Source organism: Mirounga angustirostris, unplaced genomic scaffold (assembly GCF_029215605.1).
Source record: "Mirounga angustirostris isolate CCGP_5_RB_7025 unplaced genomic scaffold, mMirAng1.0.hap1 SCAF_14, whole genome shotgun sequence".
NCBI classification, from domain to species: domain Eukaryota; kingdom Metazoa; phylum Chordata; class Mammalia; order Carnivora; family Phocidae; genus Mirounga; species Mirounga angustirostris.
This window is the reverse complement of record NW_026991722.1, coordinates 2855056-2873216: the sequence shown is the minus strand read 5'-3', so window position 1 is coordinate 2873216 and position 18161 is coordinate 2855056. Positions and strand designations below refer to the sequence as shown.

The following is an 18161-nucleotide window of genomic DNA, read 5'->3' as shown; positions in this document are numbered from 1 at the left end:
GCAAAGGCTTATGCAAACTGGGTATGCAAATCCTGACCCTATCAGCAGCCTACGAAGGTTTCACCAAGAACTGGCCTCAGATTAGGCCCAGCACACAGGATATTAAGAAACATCAAAAGCAAAGAAAAACTAAACTTATAAGTGAAACATTACGAATCTGTGCCAGAGATGGGCACACAACAAAAACACTTACAAATGAAGACTAAATGCTTGAAGAAAGACAGGCTAAACTCACTGAGTAGTTCGGTGTGTTCACCACACACAGGCCGCAGAGAAGGCCGACCGAGCAGTGGCCGCGGGGCGGGGAGAACGCAGGCCCCGCAGGGAGGGCCGCCGCGGGCTCCGGGCCGTCCTTTTCCCGGGCATTCCTGACAACCATGGCTCCGTGGTGGAACCGTGGGGGAACAGGAGGTCCATGCCTGTCCCGGGCCACACGGGTGAGCGGTGTTTTGACCAGGCGTCACCTGCATGCACAGGATGGCCCGGGAGGGGCTGGGTCGAGGGCGCTGTGCCCACCACCTGCGCTGAGTGGTAACTGCTGGGGACACGAAGGCAGGGAGGCAGGAACCACGTGGTGACCTCGGTCCCTGCTTTCCGAGACGCGGGCCAGGAGCTGCGCCAGGTCCGGGGGAGCCCACGAGTTGCATGTCCTTGGGTGCTGGGAACCGGGCAGGCCAGCCCGCTTCTGCTCCCCCTGCACAGAAGCGACACTCAGGACGCTGGCCACCAGCCTGGGACGGGAGGGCCGGAGTCCTGAGCAAGGCAACATCCCAAGTCCCGGTCCCAAGTCTGACGCTGGCCAGAAAGGCCGCAGAAGCAGCCAACTCCTGCCATGCCAAGAGGCCATAGCGCTGGGCCGTGTGCACACGGTTCAAAACCTCGAGGCACAGAATATCCGCTCTCACCCGAGCCTTCACTGTCAGTCCAGGCTGCTACCACAGGTCACGGGCATCTAGAAGCCGGTGAGCACACGTTCCAGAAAATCTCCCCCACGGAGACAGTTCTCAGTGTGGCTCACTGCAAACCGAGGTGCACCTGCTCCTCTGTGCACAGCTGGAGTCGTGCGGGCCGCGGGGCTGGCGGGCTGGGCAAGGAGACCCTGCCCTCGACGAGATCACAACAGGGACAGGCGCGGGTGGTAAGGACAACGTTGGCACAAGACGAGCAGCACGGGACAGCAACGGGGCAGAAGTTCCCAGGACGGAGCAGGTGTGACACGCGGAGGCTCTGGGGCGACCCAGCAGGGAGGACGGCACTGGCCAGGGGGCAGGGAGGGGTTTCCAGGATCCAAGGCACGCTCAGGCCACACACAGGGCGGGTGGGGGTGCAGTGAAGGTGCAACCGGGGACTGTGGTCCAAGAACGCCTGCCTAAGGAGCTGCATGCTTCCACTCGCCACTTGGCAGGACCTGTGCTTCCAACAAACACCTGGTGACGGTGTGAAGAAGTGGGCGCGGCGACAGGTGCCCACATGACCGGTGGCTGCAGAGGATATACACTCGGCAGGGATGGGATGCAGAGGGGAGCAGGGATGCCCGGCACGTGTCCAGGACGGCCCCGAGACAGGCGACATCTTCAGGGTGACGTCACACCAGCAGGTGCTGCCCCCCACCCACCGGGTGAAGCCCTCCTCCAGAGCTGACCAGGAACTACCCCACCGCAACCAGCAAACGCTGATTGTCCAGAACCAAATTCAGAGCAGCCTGCTCTGCAGACGCTCTCAGACAGGGCACGATCCACGCCTTCCCGTGGACCTCCGCAACTCACAGACCAGGGCGGAAGAAGCCAAAATGACTTCTATCCCCTGTCGACGCATAAAATCCATAAAAAGGAGCCCTCTGAACAAGGTCAAGTCTGAACTAGAGAAGACCAAGAGCCCATCTTCATGACAAAATGGCAAAGGCGACGCTGAAACCCCAGGACGGAGCCAGAAACCATGGGCAGCATCATCCCTCTGGCAGAGCGAGAAACCCTCCATGTAGCAGGGCAAGGACTGAAACAATAGAATTTAGGATGTGAAGCGATGGCAGAAAAGGTCGAAAAGCGGTTACACATCAAGTGAGACTCTCTACAGGGACAGCGCGTTCACTGTTTATCAGAATGCGGGAACACGGTTGACTTCGCGGGTACAGGACGCCCCCTGAGTGTTCGCCCTGAGCAGGCTCCTGTGTGACAGATGCTCGGCCTCCGCAGAACGCGGCTGGGCAGCCTCCGCCCACCCCTCCCTCGGAGCCAGCCTCCGTGCAGACCGGGGATCCAGGCCCCGCACGGGGCCCAGGCCATCCTGTGCCTCGGGTGATAGAACAGCACAGGGACACCTTCCTAGGCTGGAAACCGGACGCTGAGGCCCCCGGCTCGGGTCTAAGTCTAGGCCCAACACGAGAGGAGGGCCACAGGATGCCGACCCCATGCCAGGCACCAGAGGAGTGCGGCAGTGACAGCCCGTGAGCGGGGGCATCGCGGCCCCACGCTGCCGCTGGGGGACTGGACCCTCGCGGAGATCAAGGGCGGGCAGCACGCTGCGCCTCAGTGCACACGGTGACCTGCTACCTGGCCTCTGCCAACCGTGCTGCACCCCCCTTCACACACCACACCGCTTCCGGCAAACTAAGAGTACTTGCTGGTACCCCAGTCCCTGCCCGCATAAAATGGGGACAGACAACACCTCCTGCTCCCTCCCGGCTCTAAAATCCTGTGATCCTATCTTGTGTCAGAAAGTAGGAGAGCGAGAGATCGAATCAAGTGTCTGGATGATGCTAGCAAACCCAAATGTCTGCGCGGTGTTTGCTGTGCGGCGTGGGGTGCGTATAACCCGTACGCGTCTCTCAGTGAAAGGAAGAAAAACCCAGAGTCTAATCTCCAGAGTCTGAGCCTTTCATGCGATAATAAATTCATTCTGGGAGGGCAGGGAATGGGCATCCCGCTCTAGCAAACATCAGCCTGCGTGCCATGCAGAGATACCAATGTTTGAAGAATCAAAATACAAGAAAACATACTTAAAAGACGCTCTTCTCGTTGTAATTCAGTTGTCCTCCGATAATTCAGAAAGCGTAGCAGGGTGCCGGGGTGCCCCGGGAAGAGTCACCCCACAGGTGTTATGTGTTACCTGCGCAGACGCACGGCGGGTTCTGGTTGCTAAGACGCAGGCTAAAACCGTAGGGCGTCCGGCTTTCGACTGCCAAGTACATCTGAACAGCTTTCTTAAAGACCTTCACTGCGTTTTCATACTAAGTAAGACATTAACAGGAGGGTTTCCAACTCTGAGATTCCTCAGTATTCAGAAATGCCTCCACTCCCGTGGCGCTGATCTGCTGGGCATTCTAGGGCTCTCTCCCGGAACCTGGAAAAGACCTGCTCTTCCATGATCTCCGGCTCTAAGGTGACGGGAATTATCTGGCACTGGTGGAAACAGGGCCTGGCACCGGCCACACGCCGGAGAGCATCTTGCGCGTACGGCCTGGCACCTGACACCAACGTCGGGGCGTGCCCCGGGGCCCCTCCTGAGCGGACATCAGTCTGTGTGTGGACGTTTATTAGATATTGCTGGCAGTGACCTCCAGTTGCCAGAGCGACAGAGAAACTGGACAAAGCAAGCCTGAGCGAACTGCCCGCTGACTCAAAACTGGTCCTGGGGTTTCCCGTTATCAGTTCCACAGGCTCATCTGTGACAGAGGGCGCCCGACCACCCCGGCCCCCCCTCAGAAGGACCACCTGCTGTAGCTCCGTCCAGCAAGGCTTTGGTGCTTGGGTGGAACTGTCCCCAAATGTGCGGGCTCTGCTTCCCGGGCAAACCACATCCTGTCACCTCCCATCTGCACTTGGGGCTCCCGTGCCCCCCCCGCGTTCTACCTGCCCTTATCCACACCCCTCTGATGCGCTGGCTCATGCTCAGCCTCTGGCTGGGGCCAATGCTGCAGGCCCTCCTGCCGCTCCATCTGTGTGGCCACCAGAAACACGGGGGCTGCAGCATCTCGAGCACATCTGGCCAGAAGCACAATGAGGACACAGTGCTCTGGATGCACCCCTTCGGATCCACAGTGAAGCAAACTCTAAGAGGAGTGATAATAAAAGCCTCCTGTCTCAGCAGGCCCAGCCTGGGACAGATGCCCCTCCCCAGCACACCCATGTTCCACATCGATCTCTGTTAGCTAGGTTCGCCCGAAATCCTGTTACAATGGGCGGACGTCTGGGAACATGTTCTTCCCGAGCCGCCCAAATGACTGTCCATGCTCTAAGAAGCAGAAAGGAGAAGGGCTGCTGGAGCTTTGCACCAGCTGCCCCACCACGGTGGGCACTCCTCACCCGCCCTGGCACCGCCACTGACCGCTGCTCTGTCTCAAGGCGCATGCTCAGCTACCATTTCTTGGCGAAGAGATGGGGGACCTTCCTTCAACTAGGATGGAAACAAGATGAGCCGCGATGTACGAGGCTGTGGCCAAGCAGGGAAAACGGACACTTTCTCAAGGAAATCCGTTTCTTCCTTCAATTGCCTTTCCCTTCCAATGATACTGTTCAGTTCTGGAAACTCTCTCCTTAATTCTCCAAACTGCATGTAATATCGCGCCACTTGTTCTGAGAACCTGTTCCTCTGTCCGGTAGAGCAGTCTAACATCTTTGTGGGTCAGAAACAAGTATTTGCAATTTCACAGGACTTCAACTAAAGCTTGTGGCTTTACTATCATTTAAGTTGCACTGAATATGCAAAGATGTACTGAGAGGCAGGCTCAATAGAACACGGATTTAATGTGATGGCAGCCTTGAGAATAACAAGAAGGAGTCAAAACCTAGGTAGTCACATAAGTCTTTGCAGAAACGATATGCAGGTAAATGGTGGGAATGGGGTCCTTGGCATTTTGCCTGAGGGCAGGTGAACACACCTCTCATGGCCTGAGAAAAGGCAGGCCACCCAAAGGTGCTTCTCACAATCACACGGTTGGGAACTGACCTCTTCAAGACATGCTCACCAGGGGTCCCTCATTCCTAAATTGCCTACAAGCTTTCTGAGCAGAATCCTGCTTCAGCTTATTGTGAAATAACACTCCCTTGTCCTCGTGATGACCTGGAAGCACCCTGACTCTGCTTTGTGCTTGGAAATGCTCGTTTTTGTAAACTTGAATTACATGCCCCTTCAATGCTCCTCTCTTCCCTGATTAAAAGGTTTCATTTCTCCGTGAGCTCCAAAGTGTATTTTCTCTATCAGGGCCATGTCACCTTCTCGGTGGAGGGCTGAAATCTAGCTCAGGAACGTATTTTATATTTGACTGACTTTTATTCACAAGGTTGCTCTTCTCCCATTTTTGGTAAGACCCAGTTTTCCATGGAAATAAAGGGAATGTAACAGAGCTTTCTAAACAGAGCTTTCTAAACAAATGTAACAGAGCTTTTTTTCATGGAAAAAAAAAGTTTCTTTTGATTAATCTGATAATGCGAAGTTTCTCTAGAGCCAAAAGCAGCATTCAAATCCATTCCTAGACGTCAAAAAATCTTGGGGTAAAATTATGGCACAATGGGGACTTGCTAAGCAAGGTCACAAAGATAGAATTCTACTGTCAACCCTGCTTCCACCAGAAGCCAGATTCATTCTTATGGGACCTACTGTGGTGCTTTGTTCTGAATCTCCACATATTTCCTTTAACAATTTTAGCCAGCCATCCCATCAGAGTTCTGTAAGAATTTTAAGTTGCCTATATGTGTAAAGACATAATTCATCTTTTAGTAATAGTAAAGGCACGCTGCAGATCGAAACAGAGGATTCAAAATACTCATTTGCTTTTCCAAAGTCCTTAGCCAAACCCTGCAAATGGGAGTGCCTTTGAGTATTACATGTATATAATGCACATCTCACTCCTAAAAGAACATCTCTGAAGCAGTGGTTTATTGCCCACCCTAGACCATTAAAGGCCTGCTGAGCTTGGGAAGTCTGTAGTTTTAGAAGGAAAGATTCTGCCCTACAGAGTCACAAAAGTGTTCTTCAACGCTTTATGCCACCGTCATGACAAATTTCCTTTTCCGGTCTCTCAATGAGTTACAGTATTCTGTTAATTCTACTGTCAACTTGTTGAACTCAACTAGGATACGTGAACTTGTTACAGAAAAATGTGATGTATTAAGTTTCTCAAAAAAACATCACATATAGAAAATACATATAATTTATTAGGAGGTAAATGATAATCTCAAATTTAATGAATTTGAGATGAAAAAAAGTAAATTCCAATGTATAGTGAAAAACATCTTTCTTTCCAACATTTTCAAAGTACTATTGAATTAGATTATTATCATTTGACCACCATCACCAGATGAGGGAAAGGCTCAAGAGCTTTTCCAAATGTTAAAAATACTTATCTTCAAAAAAAAGAAAAAAGATTTAGTTCTATCCTAACATTTTATCCAATGAGCTCCAAAAACAGTATTACTGGAATATCATCAGTAAAATCTCTAATTATCAAAACTTTTTAAAGAGAAAAAACAAGAATTAATCTTCAAAAATGCCAACCAAAGGTCGCAGTTGGGTTCGCCAGGTTTTACGATGATAAACTGTTGCAGGAATCTTGAGCTCAGAGAAGGAGCAACGTATTTTCAGAGAGTAGCGTGTTCCCCTGCTCCTTCCCACAGGTTAATGAGTAAGAAATGAAATGGGAAACAACAAGGGTCAGTGCGTAATGTGTCACTGCTCATCTATCTATATGGACCCTTACAAGGTGTATGCGCAGGGTCAACATAGGCTTCTCTACAGGATTAGAGAAACAACTTTCTTCCACACTTTTACTGACTCAATATCATTTGTTTCAAAGAATTTGCTAAACCCCTCATAAAGAAAAAAGGACACAGATCTGTGTTTTGTTTTGGAGGACTGCACTACGGTCGTTTTCCTTACTACAGATTATAAATAGCCCTGCTGAAGCTCTTGGGTTTCTACACCCCTACACCCCTGGCCTTTCAGGTAAAAGCAATATCCACGAACCAGTTTCCAGGGAGAAGAGAAAAACGGTCCTCGTGATGCGGAGAATGTTACAAGTTCCGTCACTGGAACATCACCTTCTACTAAAAAGAATTACCCAAAACAAAAAATAATGAATAAAATATCAAAATGCTTAAGACTTATAAAAAGTAGGAAAATGACAAAAACAAAGTTAGCCAAGCATCTTTAAATATTTACATAGCTGCTATTCGGAGAGTCATCTGTTCCAATGAGCCGTCTCTAAACCCACAGGGTATTTGAATCCGAGGAGATTAATTATAACCGCACACCGACTGGAAGTTACTCTTCTACTCAGCTGTCTGGTTCAAAGGAGGTGAGCAGAGGCAAGTGCGTGTGCATGCGTTTGCCGCCTGGGGACGGAGCAGGCTCTGGGCCTGTGGAGAAAGAGAAGGGCACGCCCCGGAGGTGTCCCATCACCTGCCCTTTGCTCAGAAATGACTGATGCCCCAGAGAAACTGTGAATTCAACAGGCCAAAGGTGTTAATTAATGCAAACACATCCGGGCAAATTAGCAAGAAAGGAGCCTGAAGCAGAGCTGACAGGCACCTGTGTCCGCACCCACCAGCCTGAGCTCTAAGTATACACTGGCTACCTAATACCTGGGGGTGGGGCCGCCTGGGTGCAAGGCTACCTGGGCCAGGAATACCCAGGCAAGAGCTATCCAGGCACAGGGTCACCTGGATGCAGGGTCTACCTGGGTCTGGGACGGCCTGGGTCTGGAAACCAGGCCCCTAGGGCGCAGGGCTGAGCCGTGACTCCCTGGCCCTGGACCTCCTGGGCTAAGGCCTACCGGGCCAGTGGGCCACCTGAGCCTGGACCATCTAGGCATGTGTTACCTGGGCACTGGACCTCCCTGGGCTCAGGGATACTTCGGGAAGGCCTCACGGGCACAGAGCTACCTGGACTTGCGTTACCTGGATACCTGGGCTCTGGGATATCCGGACAGGGGATCAGCTGGGTGCAGGGCTACGGAGCCGGGACTACCTGGGCACGGGTCACCCAGGTACAGAGCTCTCTGGCCCTCACTCTCTGAGCCCAGCTGCCCAGACGCACGCTCACCTGGTGCAGGGTCGGCTGCACTGTCCTCTCCGCTCTCCTCCGCAGCCTCGTCTGCCAGGCCCGAGCCTGGGGAGTCAGCGGCGGCACCACAGGCCGAGCCCGGGCTGCTGGGCTGCGAGGCCGAGTCGCCCTCGCTGAGCGAGCCACAGCGCGCACGGGGCCCCCGATCCCCGGGGCCATCACGGTCTCGGCGCGCACGGCGGTGCACCCGGGAGTGCAGCACCATCTGGTGGTAGGTGCGGAAGATCTTGCCGCACTCGAAGCACTCGGAGGACTTGCCATGGCCAGCAGGGGCGGCAGCGCGGCGGCTGGGCCGTGGGGCCGGCCTGGGGTCCAGGGGTCCAGGCATGGGGTCCCCGGGCGCGCCCGCCCGCTTGCGCGGGGGCCCCTGAGCGCCGGGCTCCGGCTCGCGCTTGCGCTTCTCCTGGCTCACCAGGATGTACTCGCGCCGCTCCTTGTCGAAGGCCACGTCCCCGGCCAGCGCCTCGTCCCACGCCCCGTACTTGAGGTACTCAGCCGGCTCGGCCACCTTGCCCCGCGTGGCCAGCTGCCAGGCCTGGTAGCTGTTGACCGGGTCCAGCTCGGCCACACGCCGCCCCGCCTGCCCGTGGGCGGGCGCGCTGGCCACCGCAGGCCGCAGGTTGAGGCACTGAAGGAAGAGCTGCTGGGAGTCCGGGGGGCTGCCCTGCACCGCGCCCTCCCCGGCCGGAGCCCGCGTCCGGCCGGCTTCCACCCTGCGGTGGATGGCGTTGTGCGCGTTCAAGCTGTCCAGGTTTGTAAACAGGTTCCCACACTTGGTGCAGACTTCGTAGAGGGACAGGCCAGCCACGATCATCTCCTCCTGCACCACGTTGTTGATGGTGGCGATGGGGTCCAGCTCACTCTTGGGCTTGTTCTTGCTCCCAGTCTTGGGGCCGTGCGCCTTCATGTGGTTTTTGAGGAACCACGGCTCTTTGAATCTTCGGCCACAGATGTGGCAGCCGTGGTCGAAGGAGCCTCTGTGCTTCTTCATGTGAGCCTTCAGGAACCAGGTCTGGCTGAAGGCCTGGCCGCAGACCTCGCATGGAAACTCCCCGGGGGTCAGCTCCGGCTTGCCGTTCTCCACGTAGGCCTCAGCCCCACCGGGCACCTGCGCAGTGATGTGGTCCTTCTCGATGTGGCTCAGCAGGGACTCCTCCCTCAGCGTCATGTAGCTGCAGAGCCTGCAGCGGAACGGCTTGTGGGCCTGGTGCACGTGCTGCTCCAGGTCCTTCTTGCGCTCAAACTTGCACTTGCAGAAGGAACACTGGGCTGCAGCCTTGCCCTCCTCTGGGGCGCAGGCAGCCCCCTCGGCCTCCTTCTTGCTGCTCCTCAGCAGGATCTTGCTGTTGTCCACCTGGGTGGCCCCGTTGAGGATCCTGTTGCAGGCGGACGTGCTCTTGGTGGGGCTGGTGCAGCCGTCCAGGCCCTCGGACACGCGCATCTCACCAGCCTCCGGCTCGTGGCCCTGGATCAGAGTGCCGGTGCGGTGGCTGCGAATGTGGATCTTCAGGTTGCCCTTCTGGGAAGCCCTGTGGTCACAGTAGGGACATTTGTAGGGCTTCTCCCCCGTGTGCTTGCGCATGTGCTGGGACAGGGAGCTCTGGAAGGGAAAGCTCTTGCCACAGATGCAGCAGCTGTGGCTCATGGCCTTGTCTCCGTCCGCCTCGGGGCTCCTGCTTGTTCTGCTGGGGCTCGGGCCCCTTCTCAGCTCCACCTCGGCCTCTCGGTTGCGATCCATCTCCAGGACCAGGGCTCCCTGGCCGGGGCGGGCACAGCTTTCTGTCGCACAGGCCTGCCTGACGACGTCTTATCTCTCCATCTTCACACGAGGCTTCTGCTTCCCAGCTGCACGGACGCACCTGCCAGGACAACTGGCATCTCCTACCTGGAAAGCATGGCAGACGGCAGAGAGCACCTGAAACAGAAAAGACATGGAGATCTTAGGAACGAGGTTTCCCACATCCGCAGGGAACCAGCAACCTCCACGGGGAGCGACAGGCATGCTCCTGAAAACCAGCAGGCCAGTCCACATCAAAGGAGACACCAACAGAAATTCAAGTCGATGTACTAGCAGCTGCTTTCCTCTAAGAGATCAATATTTAAACAGTTATTGATAATTGTGTGCTCAATCATTAAAACAAATAACCTTACAAGATTGTACGCTAGAATAATTCTTCTCAAAAAGATACCAAATCTTTAAGGACAGTCTGAGGTGAGTGAAGTTGTGGAGTGTGAAAAATACAGGCCACGGACCAGAAGAGCGGGTGGGGAACGGGAACAAGGAGAAAGGGCCAGGGAGAGGCTGGTAAGGGACACAGAGGCCCAGCTCGTGCCCGGGCCAAGTGAGCCGCAAAGGCAGTTGACAAATGTGCCCTGTGTTGAGATGCTAGGGAAACAAGTCTTCAGCGAAGAGCGCAGGTGACTGACCCCGAGCTCATGCAAGGTCTATGCCTGGAGCCGGCTGCTCGGGACCGACGGCCAGCACGGCGGCCCCAGCTAACACCACCTCGAGGTGCACAGGGCCACGGAACCACTGCCTCTTAGAGAAGCCCCAACCCAGGCCCATCCCGTCCTTTTGCTCCCGCACCACCACGCCACCCCAATCCCCAAAAGGCCCCCTAGGATCCGGCTGTAGGGCTAAGTCCCAGCCCCAGTGCAGAAAACCCTCTGGACCCCGGGCGTCACGCGCCACCCCCACCCTTCTCCACAGGTCTCATCCCCACGGTGCATTTCCAGGGAGGCTGGGTGTGCCTCTCCCTGGTGACAGCGGGTGTCACAGAGCTTCCAGGCCCTGTCAGAGCCACTCCTCCAGGTGTCCGGCTGTTTCTGGCACCCCGTGCACGGGCAAAGACAAACCAGACAAGGGAGGTGCCCAGCGCCGTGCCTGGCACACGCGGGCAACCAGCCACACGGCAGGAAAGCCAACCCGAATGCCTGCAAGCCGCCCAACGGGCCCAAGACAGTACACACCAAAAAGCAATTATCTGCAGTAAAAACGGGAATTTCCATCTGACTTGTGGTAAGTAGAATAAACAAAACAGTGAGCCAATTAGAAAGAATGGGAGAGAGACAGGGCATCTTTCAGAACAGCATTCTGATGGGTTAGAAAGGGAGGCAAGGCGGCCCCACAACTCCCCTGGGACACGGTCTGTTTATCCTTCTCACCTCCAAGCTGAAGTAATTGAGACAGGATTCTGAGGGTCTCTCTACGGGGGTGGAGATGGGAGGGGGGCTCCAGACTTGCACCGAGAGGCACCCAGATGGGCAGATTTTCTTTAAAAATAGCCATGACATATATAAAGGATGCCATGTTTTTACAAACTCACAACCTCATACACACTAAGAACCCATATTATAAAATTTACAAAACATGAAGAAGCTATAGGTTTCTGGTTTTGAACCAATGTACTAATACACACTTTTTGCTCACAAATGAAAGGTTCTCTCCCAAAAGACCCTGGGCAGCGACTCCTTGTCTGCTCTGGTCGTCTGGCCCGACACGGCTTCACCAGAGCGGACACAGAAAAGAGTACTGACAAGAGGACAGGGAAGTGAAGAGCACAGGGGAACCTGCCCACCAGAAGGGATTCTGAGCGCATGGCACGGCCTGTCCTCCACTTGGAGGCAGGGGTGCAGAAGCCATCGTGATAGATGCCCTCTGGACAGACAACACACCTCCTGCTTTCTCCAAACACCTCCTCCCACAGGCCCTTAGAAGAAATCTTATTTAAAATGATGTATTCTGAAACATCTTCTGATAAAGCCCCGTGCTAGCGGGGTTCCCAGGCACCTAAAGAAACCAATGCAGTGAGAGCAGCCAAGTCTGCAAAGAGGCAGAAAGGAGAGGGGCACACAGGTAATCTTTACTCTCGACACTAACAGGTGCAGAGTTCCTCCTGCCGAGAGAGAGCCTCCAAAAATCAAGGACTCCAATAAAGTACATAAATAAAAACTCCCCATAAAAATGGACAAATTGGGTTAACAAGAACACCTCTTAATGATGATTTAAGCTAATTTAAATCATTTTTTCAGGCCACTTTGGTCTTGGCACAAGTTTTGGATGGTTGTGTATGTTGTACATTACTTATGGGTTATACTGCAAATGATTTGCATGCATCCCCTTCTATCCCAGGATTTATTTCATCCCCTCAAAATGATGAATGTGAACTACTATACAAAAGTATGAACGAAACATACTATTCATATTTAGCTCAATGCTCTAATCTGGACATAAAGATCTTAGGAGTTTAAAGAATCATAAAGAGGGCGCCTGGGTGGCTCAGTTGGTTAAGCGACTGCCTTCGGCTCGGGTCATGATCCCGGAGTCCCGGGATCGAGTCCCGCATCGGGCTCCCTGCTCGGCGGGGAGTCTGCTTCTCCCTCTGCCCCTCCCCCTCTCATGTGCTCTCTCTCATTCTCTCTCTCTGAAATAAATAAATAAAATCTTAAAAAAAAAAAAGAATCATAAAGAAATAATTTTATGAAGGAAAAAAACTGGAAATTGGCGGCTCTGAAATAATTTTACAAAGTCCACCAGACCTCTCAGTTGGTCGATGAAGAGTATTAAAGTCAGACAGTTCTCCAATTCTAGGGGATCAAACAGCCACAAAGACGAGGTTCACGGAGTACCAGTGCTCAACCAGTTCAGGGCCACAAGAGGCAACTCACAAATGCACCTGGACATAAAAGTGGACTTTTCAAGTGAGAAGACTTGTTCAAACCATCACCAGTGCATGCCCTGTGGCCGGGTTATACCCTCCTTCTTTGCTACTGCGTGTTCAGCACCCCCAGGGGTCGTGAAAGCCAAATGCTTCCCGAGCTGCAGAGCAGCTTCAAGGACGCGGCGTGGCAGGTCGGGGGTCTCCATCCCAGCGCTAGCACGAGTGATGCACCGTTAGGAGCCCTGGTCCCCCGTTAACCAGCCAGGTGGGTCTCAGGGGGCGACCCTCACGGCCCAGGCTCCTCTCATCTCTCAGGAGCCTAGCGTCGGGGAAGCCCCTGCCGAGCCTGTCCTCGGAGCGCCCCCCAGATCCCTGCACGCGTCCGTACACAGTAAGCACCTGCCCGGTCCGGGCCCACAGGTAACACCAGACGGCGCCCTGCCCTGCAGCCCACGGTCTCTGGTGAGCCGCAAAGGCAGGGAGCAGGTGTGCGCGCAGCTTGGCCACCACAGCGGGGGCGGGAGGAAGTGGCTCAGGTGGTCCCAGGCCACCAGAGCATCCAGCAGCTAGGCTGCTGGGCCAAGGGGATGCGGCTGCACTTCTCGTTCTTTCCAGGGGGGTCCTCAGTCCTCTGCACACTGCAGGCGGCTGCCATGTTGGCTGGCTGAGAAATCCACGTTCCTCCTCACAGCCTGGACTCATCGAGTGTCCGCTTCCCCCACGCCCCTGCCCCCAGCCCAGGCCTGGGCACCTTCCGTCAAGAACCCAAACGCCAGAGAATACAGTGTTCTTCCTCGGGCTTCCTCCAAAACCAGCTGAAAAGCCTTCCCCGAGGCCAAGGGGGCCCTGCAATCTCCAGGCGGCTTCTCAAGGAAGGCCGTCAAGAGCGCCCCCGCCATCCGCAAACAGGCTCCTCTTTCTCTCTTGTTTTCCACTTCTTCTCTGCCCACCCCCATCTTTCAAAACGAAGCCCTGCTGTAAATGCCGGGCAGAGGGGCATGGGGCGCCGTTTTAAAGAACCTAGAGATATCACCAAGGGCAAAACAGATCAATGTAGAAATGGAAAAAATGCCCTAACAGCACTAACTATTTAAGCCCCAAACACCCCTATCTTAAGGGAATCACAACATCAACAAAATGGGCTCCCCTTGAAAAAGCTCCAGCAAGTGGCCCCTTCCTGACGCCCACGGGCCACGAACGAAGTTTCTTGCGAACCTTTAAAGCCACAGTGGGAAAGTGATTCCCAGCCACTGACCCTCCTTCGTCCGCAGCCCCATCAACAGATCTTTGTGATATTCTTTTAAGCTACAGGCAAAAACTGCCATGTCAGACAGGCTCATCACTCCTTTTCCAAAAAAGAACAGGAATGCTGTCATCAGAACTCTCAACTTAAAAATGCACCACAGGGGGGCCCAGGGAGGAGGCCTGCGGAGCCGCCGTCAGCCCTCCAGCACCACTAGCTTCCAGACCAAAACCACCACCCACCAGAGCCCCTGGGCCTGGAGGGTCTCACCGGTTTCTCCACACCCACCTCGGTCCCCAGTGGGGAGCGGGTCACGCGCCGCCGCCGCGGGACAAAGCGTCAGACTGCTCTGTCCTGGCCAGATGCGCTTTCGTCCTGAGCGGCCTTTTACTCTCCCAGACAGACAAGCACATACCACATGGGATTTGCTGTCCCAACTTTTCCTACAATAACACGTTAACCTAAAGATAACTAGTGTTATAAAACGTGTGAATAAATGTTAGCTCTTCATGCAGCCCAGAGTGCACGGGGTTCCAGCAGCAGGAACACGAATGGGGGAGGGCGTGGCAGGACAGCAAACACACGGACGTGTTTTAGGCGACCCAGGACGACGCACACCCCACGGACATACAGGCACCACGGCCCCACCTGAACACAGTTTGCCCGTGATGAACCAGTTCTCTTGTCACTGTGTCACAAACTTTGTCCGCGGCGGCAACTGGGAACTTGTCCGGCAAGTAATTTAATTATTTATGCATAAAACGGCTTGCTGATCAGGGTTTTAAAATAGATTTCCAATGGATCGCTCACTGTGTGTGCATGTTTCTCTAGAGAGAACAGTTTGCAGCTACTCTTTAAAAATGCCTTCTACGTTTTTAGAGATGGCATTTCGTAAAAGGTAATTTAATCGTGTTTATAAAAAAGTAGGTAAAGATAAAATGTTTTTAAGAAAATGAAAGTGTATATTCATAACGTAAAAAAATGCATTATAGCGGAGATGGGGAAGGATTTAAGAGGCAATATGTAAAAGCTGTGAAAATAAAATATGCAGCTAAACTTTAAAATGCAATCGTGGGAACACAGAAATAAATACACCACGAGACCTAAATACACAGATGCAGGGCTGCTGCCTTACCTTTCAGAGACTGTCTCTTTCGCCTGCACGGCACAACTTTCTCAAGACCGCTTACAGTCACTGGATTTGGGGCAAATTTACTCTGTGGGTAAATGTTCCAACTCATAAATCACTTCTCTAGGTGAGGATCCTGGGGACTGCATCTCTGACCTCATACAAAGCAGGGAAGTCACTTCCGGAAGCATGCCCTGGTGACCGACCTGCTGCAGCAGCTCCCTGAGAGGCCAAGGACCGGGGGGTCAAGTCCCCTGCCCTACAGTGACTCCCATAGGGGCAAGACCTGGACACCTTGGACAGGATGGACCACCTCTATGACTGTGTGCTCTGCTCCATGCCCAGGCAGACACAGCTCGCTCTTGCCTCTGGGACTCAGGCATGCAGGTCCCAACCCACCTACGCACCCGATATCTTACCTGACCCCTGGCAGCCTTGTGACTCAGTTGGGGGGCCCTCCCCTAGCTCTCTGCATGGCCCTGGCCCTATCCTAGCACACATCTGGACTGCTTCTTTTTCTGGTCACTTGTGCGTTAGAGGACAAGACTTCTCCCCACCGGCACAGAGCCAAGCACATTTTGGGCATCGCAGTGCTGTCAAGACTACCCGAGATCAAAACCCAGTTCTGCCACTCACTTGGATCAGCGTGACCCCTGTCTTAACCTCTCTGTTCCCCAGCCAATTTTACTTTTTATTTTTTGGTTTTTTAAAGATTTTATTTATTTATTTGACAGAGAGAGATACAGCGAGAGAGGGAACACAAGCAGGGGGAGTAGGAGAGGGAGAAGCAGGCTTCCTGCTGAGTAGGAAGCCTGATGCGGGGCTCGATCCCAGGACCCTGGGATCATGACCTAATGACTAAGCCACCCAGAAGCCCCCCATTTCACTTTTAAATGTAAATGGTAGTAATGAGAACTATAGTATAATAATTCTGTGAGGTTTAAGTTAATGCATTCTAGGTACAATGTTTAACACACGGTAAATGGTTAACATGTTACATATTATTATTAATAACTGCTGAATAAGTAAATGAAAGGTCACTGCAGGACCCAAGGACACCTACACACTGAGAGTGACAGTATTTGGTTTAAAAAATTCAAAAGGAGGGGCACCTGGGTGGCTCAGTCATTAAGCGTCTGCCTTCGGCTCAGGTCATGATCCCAGAGTCCTGGGATGGAGCCCCGCGTCGGGCTCCCTGCTCGGCGGGATGCCTGCTTCTCCCTCTCCCACTCCCCCTGCTTGTGTTCCCTCTCTGGCTGTGTTCTCTATCAAATAAATAAAATCTTTAAAAAAAAAAATTCAAAAGGACAAAATAATAGAAGCTCAGGAAACTAAATCAGAAGTCACTAGTGACCCCTATGTATTCAGTGGGCTCTCACAGGCCCACTACAAAAGGTTATTTAATACAACTATAATGCCTTCCACCAGCTACAACCATCCACAGCAAACATGCTCAAACATATTCTAGCTCCCAAACTCTTCATAAAAACTAAACTTTGAAACAAACTAAATATTAAATAATATTTGAGAACTGCTATTTTGTTGGGCTGGTGATACAGAAGAACATTTTTAGTTTTTAGAAATGTTGATGAAATATTTTGGAGGTGGTTTACAAAAAAGAGAAAGGCCAATATATAAAAATGTTAACAACTGCTGGATCTAGATAGCAGGTGCAGGTATGTTTATTTGTCGGATACCAAAACCAGACAAGGACACCACAAAAAAAAAGAAAATTACAAGCCAGTATCCTTGATAAACCAGAGATCCAAAAATCTTCATCAAAATATTAGCAAACTGAATTCAACAATACATTAAAAGGTTCATACACCATGATCAAGTGGGATTTATTCCAGGGATGCAAGGATGGTTCAACATCCACAAGTAAGTCAGTGTGATACACTACATTGACAAAATGAAGGATAAAAATCACATGATCATCTCAATAGATGCAAAACGAGCAGCTGACAAAATTCAATACCCATTTATAATAAAAACTCAACAAAGCAGGTAAAGAGAGAACATATTTCAACGTAATAAAGGTCATATATGACAAACCCACAACCAACATCATACTCAGTAGGGAAACGTTAAGAACTTTCCTCCTAAGATCAAGAACAAGACAAAGATGTCCACTCTCACCACCTTTATTCAACCTAGTATTAGAAGTCCTAGCTAGAGCAATAAGGCAAGAAAAAGGAAAAAAAGTCATCCAAATCGGAAAGGAAGAAATAAAACTGTCACTATTTGCAGATGACATGATATTATATACAGAAAACCCTAAACACTCATCAAAAAAACTATTAGAATAAACTATTTCAGTAGAGTTGAAGGATACAAAATCAATATACAGAAATCTATGGCATCTCTATACATTAATAACTATCAGAAAGATAAATTAGGAAAGCAATCCCAGGGGCGCCTGGGTGGCTCAGTTGGTTGGGCAGCCAACTCTTGGTTTCGGCTCAGGTCATGACCTCATGGGTCATGAGAGCAAGCCCACGTCAAGCTCCAAACTCAGCATGGAGTCTGCTTGAGATTCTCTCTCTCTGCCCCTCCCCGCTTTGTGCATGTATGCACATGGACTCTCTCTAATAAATAATCTTTAAAAAAAGAAGAAAAAGGGGCGCCTGGGTGGCTCAGTCGTTAAGTGTCTGCCTTCGGCTCAGGTCATGGATCCCAGGGTCCTGGGATCGAGCCCCGCGTCGGGCTCCCTGCTCAGCAGGAAGCCTGCTTCTCCTCCCACTCCCCATGCTTGTGTTCCTTGTCTTGCTTTGTCTCTGTCAAATAAATAAATAAAATCTTTAAAAAAAAAAAGAAAGAAAGAAAGAAGAAAAAGAAATCAATCCCATTTACAATTGCATCAAAAAGAATAAAATACCTAGGAATAAATTTAACCAAGAAGATGAAAGAACTGTACACTGAAAATTACAAATGTTTAGACACAAATAAATTAAAAGATATCCTGTGCTCATGCATTACAAGAATTAATATTGCTAAAACATCCCAAAGCAACTACAGATTCAATGCAATCCCTATCAAAATTCCCATGGCATTTTTCATAGAACAAATA

General features: G+C 52.0%; 1 protein-coding gene across 3 annotated transcripts in view; it reads right to left on the bottom strand.

Annotated features, from left to right (window-relative positions):
• The window catches only part of ZNF516 (zinc finger protein 516), a 114297-nt gene that overhangs the window by 57822 nt on the left and 38314 nt on the right, over window positions 1-18161 (bottom strand). For all 3 annotated transcript variants that reach the window (XM_064578758.1, XM_064578756.1, XM_064578757.1), the window contains exon 2: window positions 8038-9973. In XM_064578758.1, the coding sequence (XP_064434828.1) occupies window positions 8038-9796 (1759 nt within the window). In that variant the 5' untranslated portion in view covers window positions 9797-9973. The remainder of the gene's footprint in view (window positions 1-8037; window positions 9974-18161) is intronic.